A 21,472-nucleotide genomic window follows, 5' to 3' on the forward strand; every position below is an offset into this window, starting at 1 on the left:
TCTATCCCTGTAATTGCAAGCGCATAGGCTACTTGCACTTCTCATGACTTCAGTGAAAGCTGAAATAAAGCTCCAATAGGTTTGCAATGTGGCCTAAGAAAGTCAGACAGGAAAACTGAAGCCTTGGCCCTCCCTCTCTCCCTTTTTGACAGATGTACTCTGAGAATCCACCAGTGAACTAAATCCCATGTTTTATGTTCTACTGAGCTTCAGCAGGGCCAGACCACACAATGCTATAGCTTCCACAGCCTTAGTGCTGCCAAAGCCCAGGCCCATCTCTGTGCGTGCTGACAAAATGCAATCAAACCCCACCCTTCCTCCAATATTGTTAAATATGTACCTGCAACTTCTGTTTCTTGCATACCATTTTTCTGTGTGTGCTGGTTTTTTAAAAGCGATGGCAAATTATGTCTATATGATAAAAAGAGGACCATTCATTTACAGTTTTCACAGAAAAATGGCCATTGTTAATTGTCAAAGCATTAGTAAAAATCTCAGTATATCAGGCAAATAAAAGATTCTTGGCTCTGATGTTACATAGCATAACACCCCTGTTATTTTAAAGGAGCGGCCTCTTAGTGCTCTGAGCAGTGCCGTGGGACAGTTGGTAAATAAAGAAAATCCATGTCGGATGTGTCGTATTTAGTAGAGAAACAAAAATCTCTGCCTCCTAACCAATCAACAAATATGTTGTTTCACAATCTCTCACCCTCATATATAACAAATGTTTGTAACGCTGTAATAAATATTGACATTTCTCAGTGTTTTCTCATGCAATTTGCCATCAACTTTAAAAAAAATCTTCTCAAGCCCTCCCCTCTCTGAGGGCAATGACTTTGTTGTTTTGTTCCACCCTATATGTTGCCTTGTTTTTCTCAGACAGGCTTTCAGTTCTGACCTTATTGTAATTTCGCACATCATCTCACTGTCCACACAGTTAGTTACTGATTGAAAGATGCAGCTTTCTCAATAGATCCAATATCACAATTTTATGAGTTAATAAAATGGAATATGTATTGCATTGTGACATTTTCACCTAGAACTCTTGCATAGCATGAAGATAGCAGGAGGCTATTCTGCTCCTTGAGCCGTTCAGTCAATTCATGGCTGACATATACCTCAAATCTTACTGCTCCACGTGCCCTGATATTCTTACTTCACCTCTGAGGTGAGGTGCTCAAAGTTAAAATACTTCCAATTGGGGTTGACCAAAGCACTTTAACACCTTATATCAGATAGATATACAGTTCTTAAAAACCTGTTTTACCACGGATATTTTTGTATTCCTAGAAAACTGTGTATTCATCCAGTAATTGACTAGATGACGAATGTTTTTTTTTCTGAAGGTAAGCTGAATGTGAAAATAGGTTTTGGTGGTACATTGCATTTTTTTTTAGATAATTTGCCTTGCCCCCCGGCAGATTATTGATGTATCAAATATTCTGTGCTTGTGTTTTTTGATAATTCATGAGCCTTTGTCCTGCAATTACACTCAAACTGATTGGGTAGCATTTTAAACTCTACCTATCACCAAGCCCTGTTGTCGGCGAGTAGACTATTTTTGGGGTATTGGACTGTCAAAGGATGGCTGAAAGACACGGCTATCGTGGATATCAGGCCAGCTTGTTTATGTTCTTCGTATGAACAATTCTCACAAGACAATGCGGTTTTTTTTTTGCTGTACAATTTGCTGCGGCTCCTGGTTCTCAACAGACCATTTGTGTAATGTCTCAAATTGAATCACAACCATGTCCCTCGCATTATCTGCTGAACTTGAATTATGACATCTACTGGAATAGCTCATTTTAGATGAGGGGCCAATGCACTGTGGAAAATATAATTTTAAGGCTCAGCGTCTAATAATGAGCATCAGTGATCAGAATACTCTAATGTATTATGGTGGAAGGTGGGGATTTACTTCTAAGTTTTTTTTTAAAAAAAGCTATGTTGTGTTGTTAATTTTGTCATCAAGTGTTTCTCCCTCCTCCTGCTCTTGCAGGCTTTCCTTGAAATGGCTTCAGAAGAAGCAGCTGTTACTATGGTGAACTATTACACCACAGTCACTCCACACCTCCGCAATCAGCCCATCTACATCCAGTATTCCAACCACCGGGAACTGAAGACTGACAACTTGCCTAACCAAGGCGTAAGTGTATCTTGGGTATTATGTATGCGTGTGTTTTTTTTAAGGCATGTTGCCATGCTCCTTAAATAAATTATTGCTCGTCCTGCTAAATTTTCTTGCTGTAATTATAAATGTAGAAATTGCGGAATGATTAGATTAAATTAAGAAAACAGATTACCTTTCCTTTCTCACACTTGTAAGGGAAGCTGGATGCAGGCAGAAGGAAAACTTTAACCTATAACTGAAGACCAAAGTCTCCTGTAATTTTTTTTGTCCTGTACATTCTAATTTGCAGTACCTTTAAATTTTTTTGCACGGGGGCAAGTTGTGGGTGGCTACTACCTTCCAGGTTGCTGCATGGTCACACAAGGGTGCACCTTACTGGGACCATTGCTGAAGACCTTATGCTTTGCAACAGCTTAATATGTTAAACATGCCTGTTCAATTAATGTATCTTTTTGAGAGCTTATGCTAACAGGGAGGAGGAGGCGGGGGGGGAGGGGTGGGGAATTTGGCCTAATAATTCAGCACAAGCTGCAACTGATGTACATAGGCTTTGCATGTGCGATAGTAACTTGCCTATGTTTTCTTCAATCTGGTCGACTATTAATTGCCCAGGGAGGAGTCTGCTCTACATTGTAAAGACCAAACATCGGTCTCACAACCCCTTTGTCAACAACTTCCTACCTGACTTCCTATGGTTCATCACATCAGCTATCCCTGGCTATTCCCTAACCCCCCCCCCCCCCCTCAACTTCCCATCCCCATTTTTGGCCTTTCTGTACTTATCTTCCTGCACTGTTGTCTGAAGGCAAACTTCAGAGATCTACCCCAATCTACTAGAATTTGCCTTGCCTGGAACAATGAATTTAGTAACTTTTTTGCCATGGCTGCTTTTCCCATTTTTTTTCAGCAGGTGTGGGTTGATGCAAGCAAAGATCTGTCATTAGAATTTCATACTGGCCTTGAGCTTAAGGCTCTTGGTCTTGTTTTTGTGACCAGCCAGGTCCTGGTCATATAATTGGATCGATGTAGAGAAAATATTTCTGCTTGTGGAGTCGTCCAAAACAAGAGACCATAAATATACTATCGTCACAAATAAATCGAGTCGTCCAAAACAAGAGACCATAAATATACTATCGTCACAAATAAATCAAAAAGTGAATTCAGGAGAAACTGCTTTACCCAGAGGGCCTAGAAAATATGGAACTCTCTATTCCAAGGAATGACTGGGGCAAATAACAGGGGAAAGCTAGGAAAACACATAAGGAAGAAGGGTATTATGTTATGGTTAGGTGAGTACTGATAGTTGGAGGCTCAAGTAAACACCACCAAGGACTTGTTCAGCCAAAACGGCCTCTTTATGTGATGCACATTCTACATAATTTATTTAGTATGCTGATGCTGCAAGGGTTAAAACAAATGGAACTCATTTGCAGTTGCCATCTGAATTAACAGCAAGCAGTTGGCACTGAGCCAAGTTGAAACCTCATGCAAGAAAAAAAAATTGTCATCAAAGTGAAACTACTTTTGCTGCACTGAGACAACCCTCTGGTGCAGAATTTGACTGCTGTAAGTTTGCAGGTTTTTATTTTATAGATTATTGCTTGTCTGTATGTTTGTAACATGCTTACAAATCTAATTTGCCTTTGGTAACAGCTGATGGGTTGGAGACAATTAGGAAATGAATGTGATGGCATGACTTTGTTACAGTTTCTTGCGCCCATGTCCTGGGAGTGGCCCAGAAAATAAGACTCAACATGTGCAGACATGTGGTCGTTTTAAAATGAAGTCACAATGAACCAAGAATAAAACTCCAGTCTTAGTCGAACTGGTTTTAAGCAAGTTCTACTTGGTGCTTTGTAAACAAATATAGTGCGCACTAACTGTTATGCAGAAACAATGTAGCCTGTTTCACTCATCTAAATCCGGAAGTTCATCACATGACAGGAATTAGCTGACATCTGTAAAATGAGATTAATACTATCTTCATTGTTAAAACCATTACACATCATCTGTATTTAATCTTTGTCTTGTGAATGTATTTCATGTGCAGCTGCACTCAAAGTTGTTTCAGCAATGGGCATCAAAGCTTTGGAAGAAACTAAAGAGATTTAAAGGGTCTTTTTTTAAAAATCTTTTTTTTCCCCGATGTCCTGTTACTATCTGTTTTGGAACCAATATTTTAAATTGTATAATTAACAACCACTTAATTCTGATGGCTTAAAGGAGGCACGAGTTTAACGGCTGTAGTTTTCAAAATACTTTCCAAGTCAGGCTTAAGTATAAGGAGACGCATGCTCCTTATTTTCACTTTAGTTTTATGGGGGGTTTATGAGTAAAGGCCCTGCTTGAGTTTCTTCCTTTCTACCCCACTCTGGTAAAAGACTCCACCAGCTGTGTTTTTAGCTGCATGGTGCCAAAGTTTCTGAGGTACTGATGGTCTCAGGTTTTCAGGAAAACTTGTAGTTAATAGTGTTTGTGCCTCATTTTGTGCTGCTCAAAGTTATTATAATGCTGTTCCAAGACCATAGCTTTAGACATTGAGCAATTTGAATGGCAGGACCCCATGCAGTGCACAATCACTGGCGTTTCCCAGTCACATGTATCATTAAACAGATAACACACACTCTTTGTAATATGGTAGTGTCTGCTGTTTGAATTGTGATACAAATGCAAGTTGTGAAACATCATGTTAATTAAGATATTGCCATAATTATACTAAAAATTGACAGGAAAACACAAGCTGTTCCATCAAAGTACCCTGCACCGTGTTGGCTCGCGCATCATGACTGCACACTTCCTGTTCATCACCCGCACTGCCCCTGCCTCATGTAACCTTGTAGGAGAGGCAATAAACCAAAAAAACAAATAAACCAGAGAATAACCCCATGGCTAATAAAAGCAAAAGTACTATGGCAAGTTCTTGTTCAGTCCTCTGAAGTGATTGAGATAATTGAGACAAGATAAATCACCTTGATATTTCTACCATTCCATCCTCTGAAATGGGGCACTCCTTCAAGATGGACTGATTAAAACTAGTGGGAAGCAGCAAAACCTGTTTTTCAAATGTTAGACAACACTTACATTTTGAACGTGGGCCTTTTGATTGGATTTACAAAGCTGTGCAGCTAGCTAAAACAGAAGGTTTGCCAACCCACCAGTATTGGCCTGGAGTTTCCAGGACACTGCTGTGTGCAACTCTAGAGAAAAAAACATAGGGATGTAGTTAAAAAATTTTTTTAACACTTCTCTTTACCAGATATAAAAATATTGAACATGGCGGGGGGTTGTAAGGCTATTTGGTTGACAATCAAGCATCACCTAACCTGGTAATGAGACATTTTGCTTTCCAGTTGGTGTAGGCAGTGTGTCACAAGGATGGATGTGTTGGCTGACTGATGGCTGGAGTGTTGGGGCAAGTCATGTGATGAAACCTCCAGGAATATATTTGGCAACCCTATAAAACAGCTCGTTGCTAATTGAATTGCACGCTTGTAGTTTTAGCAGTCATTTCTGTTCATGTTTCCTGACATGCAATGTTTAAACAGACAAGCTTGATGGCACTGCTATTATAAAATTAACTGCATCTAAACTTGCCCATAATCTTTTCTCTTTTTTTTTGTTTTAATTGTAATTCAGCAAATCTGAACATAAAATATCAATAATCACTTAAAACAGTAGCTGATAAGCTAGTGAACAGTTTCTGCTGCACGGAATTAACTGCAGAAAAATCTGACCAGTTTTTAGACCAATCAAGAATAGTTTCCTTCTTCACTAATTTTCTCTCCTCCCCTTTTTCCTTCTGTGAAGTGTATTATTATTTGTGTGGGGGTATTGTCATGAAGGTGCCAATTGTGGTCATTCACATGTTCAGTTACCAGACATCACTATGGAACCTGATCTCTCTCTCTCTCTCTCTCTCTCTCTCTCTCTCTCTCTCTCTCTCTCTCTCTCTCTCTCTCGCTCGCTCGCTCGCTCGCTCTCTCTCTCTCCCCCCCCCCTCTCTCTCTCTTCCCCCACCCCCCCACTCTCTCTCTCTCTCTCTGTTTTCTCTCTTCTCTTCTCTCTCTCTCTCCTCTTCCCACCCCCCAAGTTCCTAATTCCAGCTTGAATCAATTGAAACTGAACCTTTTTTCCCCTCTTTCTATGCTGCACCCCTGCCCCAAAATCGCTGAACTAAACTCTGATCAATTGCAGCCTTTGTGATTGAAATCGGCTATTTCTACACAGACCAGAGCACTCGACTATTCATTGGATAATCCTGGATTAGCCATCAGCAGAGTTCACTTTCCAAGCACACTTTACCTATAGCATCATGCACAAGTTCTACCTTAATGCAAATGAAGGTGTACCAAGCCAGTGGTGCCAAATAATGAATACATGCTTCTCAACTGCACTGGCAGATAATTTTAGGAACATAATTAGGATAGAAACACTTGACACTACCAATAACTTAGTGAACATGTGCACCATGCAGTTTAGTTGCAGAATCACATGGACCAAGAATGGCCCAGGTTCAATTCTTTGTCTCCATGAAATTACCTGCCCACAGTGGAGGTGGCCAGATGCTACAAGTGGCCTGAGTGATGGTGAAGAGAGAAAATATCACTCCTGAACCCAGCTAGTAAATGCACATGGGTGAAGATGGAATCAGGTCTAGCATCAAAGCGCCTGACCCCATGGACCCATAATGAAGAATGGTCAGTTGGGTGAGGTATTAAAGAACAATCAGGGTTTTTGCAGCCGTTTCAACACAACGGTAAATAAACCATTGCTTCACTGTCGAATCACATTGCAGTCGTTCGTGCTGCAGCATAGTTTGCCAGAAGTTGCAGTTAGTTTTAGAATTCAGAACCAGGATTTAAGATTGACTGAATTGAGACACAGATACAATTAGTTTTGTGTTTTCACACTTTCAAAGCTGAAGTTTTTGTCACTCCTGTCTGCACCATCAGATGGCAGCAGTTGCTGCAATATCCTGGTTATTATACAAGTATATGCTGTGGTGTCTATGATTTAACTTAATTTTTCCAAGTCACCGCAATTCCTCAAAAGTCACTAGTTTTGTTGGCTTTCAACATCGAAATGATTGGGATCCTTTTTATAAATGTTGTAGACTAAAGGTTAAGTTATGTTGATTTTGTGTTCTATTCAAGTTCTTGGGTCCGGGAACAGACAAGGTGGTGATTTGGGTATAGAACCATTTTTCAGAACTGCAAAATAAAGCTGAAGGAATCTTGATGAAGGAATCTTAACGAAGGTGAGGGGAACAGTAAACTAGTGTGTGTATGCACATATACAGAAGCAGAATGACTTGTAAAGTGGAGAACAGGGCATGATGAACTTCTGAGAGGAGTATTTCTCACTTGGCATAATCCTCGCAAATGAAGATATACCCCTCTTGTTGCCAGCAATTCTTGTAGGAAGAAAGTGGGAGCTACAATTAAGGTCTGAAGTTGTGGTAGGTTATTGGGAAAGATTGAATTGGCTGGGCATCTTTGTTCTAGAAAAGAGAAAGCAGAGAGCTAATAAAATAATGACCTTTAACATTAGATTGGGCAACTGTAGAGAAGAACAGCTACTTAAATTTGTATGGCACCTTTGATATCACACACTGTCCCAAGGAACTTCACAGAAGCAGTAGGAAACAAATATGGTACCGATCCACATGAGATGTTGAATGAGATGATCAAAAGCTTGGTCAAAGAGTCAGATTTTAAGGAGTGTCTTACAGGATGAAAGCAAGGTAGAGAGGCAGAAAGGTCTAAGGAGGGAATTCCAGAGCTTAGGGCCTCGGCAGCTGAAGATGCCGTCACCAACGGTGGAGTGGTTAAAAGTGGGAATGCTGAATAAAGAGGCCAAAATTAGATGAATGCAGAGATCTCAGAGGGTTGTGGGGTTGGAGGAGTTTAGAGATCAGGAGGGATGTGGCCATGGAGAGATTTGAAAACAAGTATGTAGAAGCTGTTGCTTAATGGGAGCCAATGTAAGTTTGAGGTATGGGGGTGATAGGTGGATCAGATTTGGAGCAAGTTAAGACATGGGCAACAATGTTTCTGGATGACTTCAAATTTATGGAGGGTAGAATGTGAGGCCCCAACCAGGAGTGCATTGGAATCAAGTCCAGAAGTAACAAAGCTATGTATAAGGGCTTCAGCAGCAGGCGAGCTGAGGCAGGGAAGAAGTCAGGAGATGTTAGTGGTGGAGATAGGTGGTCTTAGTGATGGCATGAATATGTGATCAGTAGCTCATCATGGGGTCAAGACTGTGAACCGTAGCTCATCATGGGGTCAAGACTGATTTTTTGTCTCACTGTTGCCAGGGAGAGGATTGAAGTTGGTTTTTAGGGAACAGAATTTGGAGTGTGGACCAAAAGCAATGGCTTCAGTCCTCCCAATATTTAATTGGAGGAAATTTCTGATTAAGCAATGTGATAATTTAGCAACAGCATAAAGAGTTACTGTGGTGCTAGCCTACGTGTGAAAACTAATGCTGTGCTTTCAGATGATATTGCTGAGGGACAGCATGTAAATGAGACATGGGAGGCCGAGGTTAGATTCTTGGGGATGCCAGAGATAGTGGTGCGGAAAGAGAAGCCACTGCAAGTGATACTCTGGTTGCAGTTGGATAGATAAGAATGGAACCACGTGAGAGTAGTGCCACCAGCTGGACAGTGGTGGGAAGGCGTTGGAGGAGGATGGTATGGTTTTTTTATTCATCATGGGATGTGGGCGTTGCTGGTTAGGTCAACATTTATTGCCCATCTCTAATTGCCCTTGTTCAGAGAGCATTTTCAAGAGTCAACCACATTGTTGTGGGTCTGGAGTCGCCTGTAGGATAAGGGCAGCAGATTTCCTTCCCTAAAGAACATTAGTGAACCAGATGGGTTTTTACAACAATCAGCAATGGTACCGTGGTCATCATTTTAATTCCAGATTTTTTTTACTGAATTCAATTTCACCATCTGCTGTGGTAGGATTTGAACCCTGGGTCTCTGAAATACTAATCCAGTGACTACCACAGTGCTACTGCTTCCCCCATAAATGCTACAGGCAGGGCGAGGAGGGATAGTTTACCCTTGTCACAGTCATATAGGATGTAATTTGTAACTTCAATTTCGTTAAGATTGATTTCGATACTGTGGCAGGACTGGAAACCTGATTGGAGGAATTCAAACATGGAGTTCTGGGAATGATTTGGGAGGCCACAACGTGTTCAAAGACTTTGGAGTGAAAAAGGAGGCTAGAAATGGCAGTAGTTTACAAGGACAGTGGGATCAAACATTTTTTTTTAGCAAATAACAGAGTGGGATAATGCCTGACAAGAGAGTGCCCACAACAATATCTGCTAACCTTGGGAGCACGAGGGGAAGTTGGATGGTCAGCACTTTGAGAATAGGGCCCAGGGAGCAGGAGTTGGACCTTGGGGATGAGATGAGTTCAGAGAAGGCCTGAGGGCAGATAGGAGAGAAATTAGGGAAAGATGCAAATTCAGGGCTAAGGCAGCAGGGAATTTTAGAGGAAGTTGGCCCAGCAGGCTAGTGGAAAGAAGAGAAGCAGCAGAGGCAGCTGATGGGTTGATCTTGATCTTAGTGACAAATAAGTCCATTCCTTGCACCTGTTGGAGGTGAGGATGGAGGAGACAGGAAGAGGGGTTTAAGAAGATGGTTTGCAATAGAAACTTTGGGATGATCCCAGAATAATGAGCAGTTTTAGCAGAAGAGAGCAGGAGCTAATAATGTTTTTTGATCCAGCCAGACCTGGTGATGGATTGCTAAACCAGTTGTCAAGTTTGCATCCTTTGGAATTGAGGGAGCTGAGATAAGAGCCATATCGGCGAACGACTGGAGGGGAGATTTAGAGTAGTAAAGAGAAAGGGCAGGGCAATAATGCAGTGTAATGAAATGGGTAATGATAATCGGAGTGCTACAGCAGGAAGCAAAGTATGCATGCATAAGAGTGCACCAGCAAGTAAAATCAGGGTAGGCAAAAATCGTAAAAAGACAGAATTAAAGGCTCTTTATCTGAATGTATGCAGCATTGGTAACACGATGAATGAATTGATGGCACAAATAGAAATCAACATGATATGACCATTGGGGAGACACCATTGCAAGGTGACCAAAGCTAAGACCTGAATATTCAATGGTATTTGACTTTTCAAAAGGACAGAACTAAAGGGAAAGGAGATGGGATAGCTCTTAATAAAGGATGAGATCAGTATTCTTGTTCAGAAAATTAAAGTGTGGAATCAGTTTGGGGTGGGGTGAGATAAGTAACAAAAGAAAAAAGTCACTTTTAGTGACTTTAGGAGCAGTTTATAGGACCCCTAACAGTAGCTACACAGCAAGACAAGAGTAGACATCAAGAAATAATGGGGCTTTGCAAGAAAAAAGGACTATAATAATCATGGGTGACATTAATCTTCACATTGATTGGACAAATCAAATTGCAAAGGTAGCCCAGAGGATGAGTTCATAGTGTATTTGTGACAATTTCTCAGAATAACATTCCATGGATCCTACCAGGGAACAGGCTATTTTGGACTAGTAATGCATAATTAGACTAGATTAATTGAAGACCTCCATTGTGAAGGACCCTCTGGGAAAATATGATCAAAACAGTATAGAATTTCACATTCAGTTTGAAAATGAGAAATATGGGTCCATAAATAATGTCTTACCCTTGCAATTGCCTTTATTTAAATTTATGATGACAGAGTTGGCTAAAGTACACTGGGTAAATAGGTTAAAAGGGAAGCTGGTAGAGAAGTAGTGCCAGATATTTAAGGAGATATTTCAGAACTAAAAAAATATATATATATATATATATGCCATTGAGGAAGAAAGACTCCTACCAGAAGGATGCGCCATCCATATCTAACTAAGGAAGTTAAGGGTGGTCAAATTGAAACAAAAGGCATTCAATGCTACGAAGATTTGTGATGAGCCAGAAGATTGGGAAAGTTTTAGAAAAAAGCAAAGATTGATTTAAAAAGAAGTTGCAGTATGAGAGAAAAGTAGCAAGAAATATAAAAACAAAAACTTCTGAAAGTATATAAAAACAACAGTAACTAAAGTGAGTTTGGCTATTTGGAGGGTGAGACCGGGGAATTAATAATGGGAAACGAAGAAATGGCAGAGGTTTTGAACAAGTATTTTGAATCAGTCTTCATAGTAGAAGACACAAAAATAACCCCAAAAATCAAGAGGCAAATGGGAAGGAGGAACTTAAAATAATCACTATCACTGGAGAAAAAGCAATGGGAATATTAAAGGATTTGAGACAGACGAGTCCCCTAGACCTAGTGTCTTAAAATAAGTGGTGTCAGAAATAGTGGATGCATTGCTTATAATCTTTCCCTGGATTCTGATAAGATTCCAGTAGATTGGAAATGTAGCATCTCTGTTCAAGAAAGGAGTGAGAAAGAAAGTAAGAAACTTTACCAACATATGTCATTGGAAAAATGCTGGAACCCGTTCATTGAAGAGGTAGTAGCAGGACTTACAGAAAATCATAACTGCAATCAGACAGGGTCAACATGATTTTGCGAAAGGAAAATCATATTTGACAAATTTATTAAGATTTCTTTGAGGATGTAACAAACAGGGTGGATAAAGGGCAACCTGCAGATGTAGTGTATTTGGATTTCCAAAAAGTATTCAATAAGGTGCCACGTAATGAGGGTTACTGCACAAAGAGCACGGAAAGGTGACTGGTTAGTTAATGGGAAACAGTCAGGATAAATGGGATAAATTTATAGGTGGCAAGCTGTTTCTAGTAGAGTGCCACAGAGATCAGTGCTGGGTCTTCAATTATTTCCAATCTGTATTAATGACTTGGGTGAAGTGACAGGCTATAATGTAGCCAAATTTAGTGGTGACAAAAAGGTAGGTAGGCAAGTTGTGAGTTGGACACAAGAGGTTGCAAAGAGATGTAGGTTAAGTGAGTGGGCAAAAATTTTATCAGATGGAGCATAATATGGGCAACTGAGGTTGCCTGCGTTGACGAGAGGAATAGAAAAGCAGAATATTGTTTAAATGGAGAGCGACTGCAGAATGCTGTGGTACAGAGGGACCTGGGTGCCCTTGTAAATGAATCATAAGTCAGTGTGCAGGTGCAGCAAGTAATTAAGAAGGCAAATGTAGTGTTGGCTTTTTTGCAAGGAGAATGAAGTATTAAAGTAGGGAAGTCTTGCTACAACTGGTCAGAGCATTGATGAGACTACACCTAAAGTGCTGTGTACAGTTTTGGTCATATGTGAGACATACTTGCATTCGAAGCAGTTCAGAGAAGGCTTACTAGGCTGATTCCTGGGATGAGGGGTTTTTGTCTTATGAGAAAAGTTTGAGCAGGTTGGGCCTATATTGATTGGATGTTAAAAGAAAGAGCTGATTTTATTGAAAAAGATTCCGAGGAAGCTCGACAGTGTAGATGCCGATATGATGTTTCCTCTTTTGGAGAATCTAGAACTGGGGGCACAGTTTCAAAATAAAGGGTTTCCTGTTTGAGTGAGATGAGGAGGAATTTCTTCTCTCAGGATTGTTAGTCTTTGGAATTCCCTCCCCAATGAGCAGTGGAGGTTTGGTCTTGGAGCATCTTCAAAGACCCAGAGTTAGACAGAGTTTTAACTAACTGCTGGAAAAAAAAGACATGCTGTTGAAGCTTTTCGTCTTGCATTCATCGGGACAGGTTCACAAGAAGCTCAAAGGGAACAACAATTTGTACTGCACAAGAAGAGGGTGCAGATTGGTTGTCAAGTGGATTCTGCTTGGTAAAGGCATTGCCAAGGAGAATGCACCAGGGAATGGCTGTTCCCCAAGCTTTTGTTTAGTTGAAAAAAACGCAATGTACGGACATCAATGCTAAGGACAGGGCCCTGTGTGTGAATATATGTACCTTCTGGCACACGTTAGTGAGCCCAACTGATAACTGTAAACTGGCTGTCAGCATAATTCTTAGCACAATCAGGATTGTTTAGCAAGTGTTATCCAATCACAAAAGCACGTCTCATGTTGCACACTTCTGAGTTTTGCAAGCACATGCTGTTTGAGTACAGTCAGTATTTCACCTGTAACAAATAGCTGAAGGGATGTTTGATATGATCCTCCAGTTGTTGGGACATATGACCTACCTACCTATCATCACCTTGGCACTGAAATTCATATACCACATTACTCATTTGTGTGGTAGGAAGAACGTCTTGGCCTGACGGCAGTATCCTATTCATGAAGAATACCCCTCATGTTGCTCCTGCAGTAGCAGTGTGAAACAGCTAGCTTTACCTGTTGCTCTTTTTTTTGAGGCACCTTACCTTTAATCTGAGGAACTCTGGGCACTTTTCAGGACCGAAAGTGGCGGCCTTAGGGCCATTCATGAGTGTGCGCAACATATACGAGCAGCGATCTGATCAGGGTAGCCATTATCCAGCAGGATAGCTTTGCGCTCTATTTTGGCATCAAGCTTGCATTGAGCAAATGGCTCGGACCCTATTTTTGAGCTTGCTGATGAGGCCAATCTTAGTGTGTGGAACTGCAGGGATCCCAATGAGTACATTGTATGGTGTAAGTGGGCTTGCTGTGGACAATAGTAGAGAATCCCATGGCATATTTCTCAAGGAGATGGGCTAATTTGGCTCCATTCCAAAGGTGAATTGAGTGCAAGACGGAGTCCAATAAGGTGTGTAAGGAAATTCTTACATGCAGTTGCAGATTCAAATATGACAAATGTATCACCTACGCATTGGAAATATAGAAGGGGCAGGAGATTAGGGGCCATTTGTGGTTGACTCTTAAATGCACTGTGGACAAGGGCAATTAGGAATGGGCAATAAATGCTGGTCTAGCCAGCAGCGCCCACGCCCCATGAACAAATGTATTTTTTTATAAAATCCATTGAAGACACGTTTCTCGTGGAAACCGACAAAGATTTTGGAGACACCTGGAACTAGGCATACATGGTGTTTTAAAACTGAATTTCCTGAATTAAAAAACTGAATTTCATGCAGTGAGCCATGAGGATGAATTCTATCATATACACCACCAGGCAGCTCGTTGCGCTTACACAAGTCCAACAAGCATTTTTGCAACTTGCTTTCTAGCAGGGCTGTGCTGTCATTCTTAGTGGCTATGTCCAATGGACACTAATTCAGACCTGTCATTAAGAACAGCGTGCAGTTTGTTGATAGACTATCCCACTCCCTTTGTTCCACAGATGCTGTCAGACCTGCTGAGTTTTTCCAGCACTTCCTGTATTTGTTTCAGATATCCAACAACCACAGTATTTTGCTTTTACATATATGTATGTCTGGTTTATCCTTGAGGCCTCGCAATGCTAGAAATTTGTGAAAATCGGCCAAGTTGTTGGTTATCACACAGTGTACATGCACTTCATCAGCTAGTGCACTTTCAAAGACTTCACTGGATGCTGGTTTATGGTGGATTCGCTGGGAAGAGAGGATTTCAAGCTGAGGAAATTTTTGATTGGCATGGGAATTGAGCAGGAAACTGCAGCTAAGGCCACAATCAGTTCAGCCATGATCTTATTGAAAGGTAGAGCAGATTCAAGGGGTTGAATGGCCTACTCCTCCTATTTCTTATGTTATAAGAGTGTGTAATAATTTTATTGGGGACTAGGGCATTAAAACTGTGCAGTTGCACAAGTCGGTGGCTGCTGAAATGGTATTGCGAAAGGAAGGCCAAAGGCTAGGTACCGTTGTAGGTGAATTGGGGAACAGTTTTTCTTTCTAGGGGTGGAAATGAAGGGAAATAGGTTTTGGACATTGAAGGAGGATGTAAATGGGGAGCACTACACAGAAGTGATAGAGTAAGATGCTTCCACTTATGCAGATCATCAAAACCAGGAGCCATAAATATGAGAGTCACTAATAAATCCAATATGGAATTCAGGAAAAACTTTTTTTTACCTGGAAGGTGGTGAGAATGTGGAACTCAATATCACAAGAAGTAGTTCAGGCAAAAAGCAAAGCTACATTTTAAGGGGAAATTGGCTAAACACGGCAAGAAAAGAATGGAAGGTTATGTTAATAGAGTTAAATTAGTTTGGGAGGAGATGCGTCTGAAGCATAAACACCAGCCATAAACCAATTGGTGTGAAAGGTCTATTTCTGTGCTGCAAATTCTGTGTAATATTGAAACAGATGTTCGCTGACTGTCGAGGGTGAGTGAGGAAAGAAGCTGATTAGAACTTGGAATAGGAAACCTGTATCAGAGCATCAAGTTGGTAAAATAGTCTGCATATCTCATGCCAACCTGCTTTCTTTTATTCTACCAGGCTGCTGGACATTGGAACCTGCTTTGCCAGCTTCTTTTGCTCAGTCCTTCCTGCCTATCGCTGAACTCAGAAGTTTTTCAGGAGTTCTTTGTCTCGTATTTGTCTTGACTTTGTATTTTGATATCTCTCTCATTGTCTTATGCTAATATCAGTGTTGCCATTTCACCATCATCTATTCTGCCCTTAAGCACATCATAGGATATTCAATTTCTTTTCCTGTTTGTGGTGTATTCTCTTCCTTTTTAAATACGTTTCATTGATAATGGATCCAGTAAAGGGTTCACACCTGAATAATTAACTTGTCTATTCTTTCCACAGATGCCTGACATGGTGAGTGTTTCTGATTTTTGTTCCAGACTTGTAGTATTTTGCTTTTTGTTTCGTTCTGAAGAAAATTGTTCACTGACCGCACCCATGTCCCACCCAATATTTTCCTCGAGCACCCCCCCTCCCCACTTTTTTTTTTTGCAGTAATATATCTGTTAAAAAGAATATGGATGCTGATTTAGCAAACCATCTTATTTAATTTAAATTGAAAACCTGTTTAAAATACAGCCTGGTTGCCAAGGCCAGCTTTCTACATAATATTCAGCTTCCCTGTACTGTTGGTGGTTTACATAAAAATGGATTTAAATCTGTTTCTTAATTGGAAAATTTACATTTTTTCACCAGTGCATCTTTGGAATTTGCCTACTAACACTATACAATTTTAAGGATTCATGGCCAATACCATATCTATTCCTTCAATCAGTTCTGCAATATTTATGGCATCTCCTGAAATCTTCATTCTCTCCATTACCGTTTCTAGTCATCCTGCCTTTATCATTTTTACTGAAACTCAATTTTCACTTTGTCAAGCCTCTTACATATTCTTAATTGTTGACCTAAAGGAAGTGAATACATTTCTGTTCTCCTGTCCCTGCTCCTTTGTGTTAGTTGTTTTGAATCAGCTCTCTTCTGGTTTCCAATGGTTAGAGCTCTGTGTCCTTCAATTTTGTATTCATGTCCTATCTTTATTTCTGTGCTTCATCTTCTGCTGGGATACAGGTTATGAACTAACGTGGTTGCGTTTTTCCCCAGACATCTCTGGGACTACAGATAGAGGCAGTGGACTATGACCTTGTTCCCTGGCTGCAGATTGTATGTGCAGCCAGAGCAAGCAACAAGTGGCTGAAATGCATTCTTCTGCCAAGGCCTAGAGCAGTGCTACAAAGGATCCCAAGTACAAACCCTCCCTTTGGGGAATCTTGCCAATACAAGATGCTTGTGAAAGGCACGTGGTCAAGAGGAGCTGATGCGGTCAGCTCAGCTTGTAACGTCACCTCCGCAATAAGTATTAGTCAATAGAAGGTTCTAGTACATCATTCGTCCCTGAATTGTAAACCTCTCCTATCACAGCACCTAGATTTTGGGCAATTTGATATTTCAATCCACAACATATGTCAAATGCAATCCATTCATGCTTCGTTCATGCACCTTTTATCGTAATCTGATCAAAAGCAAGCAGCTGCTTTTTCTGCAGTCTGTTGTGATGGGATAATGGAAAGTGTTCTTGTGGATCTCACACTCTGTCCCAGCACTGCACCCATTTCAATAACTTAACAATCAAAGAATTAACATGTCAAAGTACTTTGGCCCAAGAATTGTACAGCATCGAAGGAGGCAAGGTGGCAGTACACAAGACACCTTGTCCCCAAAGATGTATGCTCACTATTGGAATCCAGTTCCCTTTTCACCGTGTATTATAAAAAAAAAATTGAGTTGTTACTGTTGCACTTTTGTTTAGTCAAGTATGGATAGTCTACTTGGTAATGTGCCTCAGAAGCTGGATAAAGCTGTCACAAATTGCACCTTTTCTTGTGGCACTTCATCTCATACATATTGACCATATATGCTGCACGGATTCAACAGAATGATAATGGGGCTAAAACGGTTAAATTATGAAGTCTGGTTGCATAGATTTGTTAGGTAAGGGAATTAGGGGTTATGGAATCAGGGCAGATGCATTGAGCTAAGATGCACATAGCCACAATATAATTAAATGGTGATATAAGTTTGGTGTTGGAATGCGGCCTACTTCATAAGTTTCTAATAGGCCGAGCAACAGCAAACATTTGTGTTCTTGAGTATGGCACACAAAAGCTGTGAACTTCATGGCAGCATTTTATTCGGGTAGCAGTTGTAAACCGCACACACTTTTGATTTTAGTATGATATTTATTTGGACCCTTCAGAGGCTTAGCTGTTTTAATTCATCCTCAGGTATCCATTTCCCTCCATGTCATTTTTAAATGGTTAAATCCTTAATCTTGTATGAGGGTCGTTTGTATTGTGTTTATTCCACTAGCTGAATAATTTGTTTGCCATGTGGTGATGCTTTTCAGTTTGATTTGTAAGAAAGCTCTAAGACTCTTGCTGAAAATTTTCAACATAAATAATATCTTGTCACTTGCGTAATGGTCTCTGTTAGCAAATACCCATTTTGCTCAGTTTTGCTGACCTCAGACTGCACAGAGACCACCCAATAAAAAAATTGATGTGCAGGTGTGCACACTTGTGGGTTTCCAGATATAGTGGTTGTAATTGGCCACAGTATTTCAATATAATGTCCTTTTTCTCCTCCCTCCATGTCCCCATTTTTCTCTTCACATCAATGTAAAATCCTTTTGCCTGCAGTGCAACTTCTCAGCTGATGAATTAATGTAGTTTTTGCTGTTGTTGTTATTGAAAACAATTCTTGTATGTCTGATGAGAGGCATTCTCTGCGCCCCTTCTCCCCCCACCCCCCCACATGCAGCTCCCATGGAGCAATTGTACAGTGGTACTTAACAGCCAAACCGTGTCAACCTTTTGCACTGCTTCAATTCTGGCCTCTTATGTAATACTGATTTCCATTGCTCTTACCATTGGCAGTCATGCCTTTGGTTGCCTAGGCCCCAAGCACTGGAATTCTTCCACTAAAGAAACTCTCCCTGCTCCTTTAAGATACTTGATAAAATCTATCTCTTCTCATCAAGCTCTTGACCAACTTGTCTAATATCCACTTAATGTGGTTTCCTGTCACATTCTATGCAATAATTCTGTGTACTGCTGTGGTAAATTTTGAGCATAACTTAAAGCCATATCCATTTGGTTTGAAGCCTTGCGTTCTCCTTTGTGTCCTGCTGAGTTTATACTTGTACAGGTTTCTAAAACTGAATGCTTTTTCACACTGTAGGAACCTGTTGTTCTGTAAATGCTAGGGAATTTGTGTACATGTTGCAAACTACCTTTAAAAAAAACAATAACCTCAATGTATATGTTTCAACAAATTGCCACCAGAAATAAAAACAGCTAGCTTAAGAAATGTTTGTGTCTCTCTCTGCAGCGAGCCCAGGCTGCTCTACAGGCAGTAAATGCGATGCACACTAGCAACATGTCTATGACAGGCAGCACGGTTAATGAGGGCGCATTAACAGCTGGTTCAGTCCTGCGCATCATTGTGGAGAATCTCTTTTATCCTGTCACTCTGGAGGTCTTGCATCAGGTATGGATTCACTATATTTGGGAATGAAGAATAGCCATTTCGAGCAACATAGCTTAATAATAGTTGTTAATAGTACTAATTGAATTGGATTTCAGCACTCTGAATAGGTAAACCCAGTGTATTAAATGTGTAAAGCAGTCTATACATTTATATTAAAAACTACTGGACTTGAAAGCCCTATCATCTCCTATTTTCTCCCCTTCAAATTTGTTCCCGCCTTTTGATTTGGATAACTTATTGTCATGTGCCATTTTCCAACAGTGGCCATATTTAAGCAATTTACACTCAACCCAATATCACTGCTTGAAGGTATAGCTCTGAGTGCCACCTATGACTAGATGTTTTAACATATGATTATTTTGTCCCCATTTCAACTTTGTGGGCAAATGCCTGAGCTGTATTTGGCCCTGCCCTGATGGTACAGCAACTTTATGGGCTTTTATTAGAAGACTCGTTTTTGTCAAGGGTTCTCTTTGCTCTAGGTCACACAGTCTCTATTTAAATCACCACTATTCACTTAGTACATAGACTCTATTATAAGTTAGACTGTATTGTAAATTGGACTGATGTAATCTTGTCCTGCCTTCAACTCATTGGCTGACGCAGTGATGTCAGCACTCACTCTTTTAATTAAGAGGTTTGTGTTGAAGCCTGGTGCAATGCTGCTAACAAATGAACTTGCCAGTTGAGTGGCCTGGTGTCCTTTTATACTGATGCACATTTTACTCCAAACAGATCTTTACCAAGTATGGAACTGTGCTGAAAATCATCACCTTCACAAAGAACAATCAATTCCAGGCACTGCTACAGTATGCTGATCCAATGCATGCTCATCATGCTAAACTGGTTAGTGTTGGGTCCAACAGGTAGTACTTTTATAATTGTTAGCTGCTATATCCCTATTAAAACTACTACTTTGACACTTTAAAATGACTCACGCTCTCTTTTGAATGTAACTTCTACTTGTGTTATTCTGCTTCTAACTGGTATACAGAATTTCAGAAAATTGTCAAAGACAAACGTATTGTGTAGATGCTACTAATCTGTTCGTTATTTTTAAAAGGGTGACTCTCTAGCCTCTGATCTCCACCCCTTTTCTATTGGGCTCCCCATTGTGAATGCAAAACCCATCCAATATGCTGGATAGACTTCCACCAATTGTGCTCTAACTAGCTACTAGCAAGTGCCTGAGAGTAATCTTGGAATGATTCCTTCCACCACTTCTACATGATAGTTGGCTGAAAATACTAGTTTATTATTTAGTAGATCATAAGCATGAATCCTGTCTTCCACCATTCAATACCATCCTTTTTTTAACATTTAATTTAGTTACGTTTCTCACCAGTAAATACTGTAGTAAAACAGTGGCATCCTTTTTTTTGTTTTCCTTTCTACCATGTATTTCTGCACCATTTTTGCCCTTTCAAAGCAAAAGCACAGTTTTGAACAGGATAACTTGGGTCTCTTGTCCAATAGCAGTCTTGAGTCCATAGATGGGAGGCAATCAAGAGAAATGCTGTCTTTTTTTTCTCCATCCTGAGCCATCTCTAAATAAAGTTGGCGATTGAATATTATATAGTGAAATCAAAATATAGTGGAAAAATAAACTTAATTAATTGAGTAGCACAATGTTGAAGCACATTAGACCTTCATTGTTGTGCAACAGATCAGTAAGGCTTAGGTCTGAACCTTTAATCCCCATGTATTGAACTACCATGGTGTTATGAGGGAATGGCAGCAGGGAAGGGAGAAAATTTAAATGGACTATTCTTACATACACCAAAGTCTGTAGTAGAGCAGTATAGGAGGTGGTCTGGGAGCTGGTTGAATGTTTGTTCAGTTAGCTGGGGATAGCACGTTGTGTATGGTCATACTTTTGAGGAGAAGGGGGCTATTAAGCCTTAAAATGCAAGTCAGATGTTCATTCTTTGGGTCCTAAGTATTTTTGACTCTAATAAATTCACACCTTGTTTTAACATGAAGAAGCCTTCCCAGAAACATTCCCAGTGCAGAATGGAACTACCACAATTTGCTGTTTGCAAGAGGAGCCATAACAAATGCAGAACCCTTTAGAAATGAGTGCAGATATCATGCTTGCCTCACTGTTTCTTCTTGTAAAGATATTAAGAATAGAATTGTGTTTCATATATTCATATGGTTCATGGTGAGCTTTTAAGCAATTCTGTGGAACGTTATCTGTTGCTTTAAAGATCTGTGAATTGCTGTATAATAGTTTATCTGCTTGACTTTCTCCAGACTTTGGATGGCCAGAATATCTACAATGCTTGCTGTACTTTACGTATAGAGTTCTCAAAGCTGACTAGCCTTAATGTTAAATACAACAATGACAAAAGCAGAGACTTTACACGGCTTGATCTTCCTTCCGGCGACGGCCAGCCGACCGTTGACCCTTCTGTGGCCGCCGCTTTTGGTAAGGAAACCTCACTTCTAGGTAAATACATAATGACAGGTAAATTTTATGTTTTGTTGTTTGCTGACGCTTTTCATTCCCTTTTGTTCTTCAATC

General features: G+C 40.3%; 1 protein-coding gene across 5 annotated transcripts in view; it reads left to right on the forward strand.

Annotated features, from left to right (window-relative positions):
* The window catches only part of ptbp3 (polypyrimidine tract binding protein 3), a 121,699-nt gene that overhangs the window by 77,297 nt on the left and 22,930 nt on the right, over positions 1 to 21,472 (forward strand). For 2 of the 5 annotated variants that reach the window (XM_078529099.1, XM_078529112.1), the window contains 4 exons: positions 2,000 to 2,146; positions 18,787 to 18,945; positions 19,681 to 19,791; positions 21,202 to 21,397. In XM_078529099.1, the coding sequence (XP_078385225.1) occupies positions 2,000 to 2,146; positions 18,787 to 18,945; positions 19,681 to 19,791; positions 21,202 to 21,397 (613 nt within the window). The remainder of the gene's footprint in view (positions 1 to 1,999; positions 2,147 to 18,786; positions 18,946 to 19,680; positions 19,792 to 21,201; positions 21,398 to 21,472) is intronic. The other 3 variants (XM_078529106.1, XM_078529116.1, XM_078529123.1) reach the window with 2 other exon arrangements.

Source organism: Cetorhinus maximus, chromosome 2, assembly GCF_964194155.1.
Source record: "Cetorhinus maximus chromosome 2, sCetMax3.hap1.1, whole genome shotgun sequence".
Classification (NCBI taxonomy): Eukaryota; Metazoa; Chordata; class Chondrichthyes; order Lamniformes; family Cetorhinidae; genus Cetorhinus; species Cetorhinus maximus.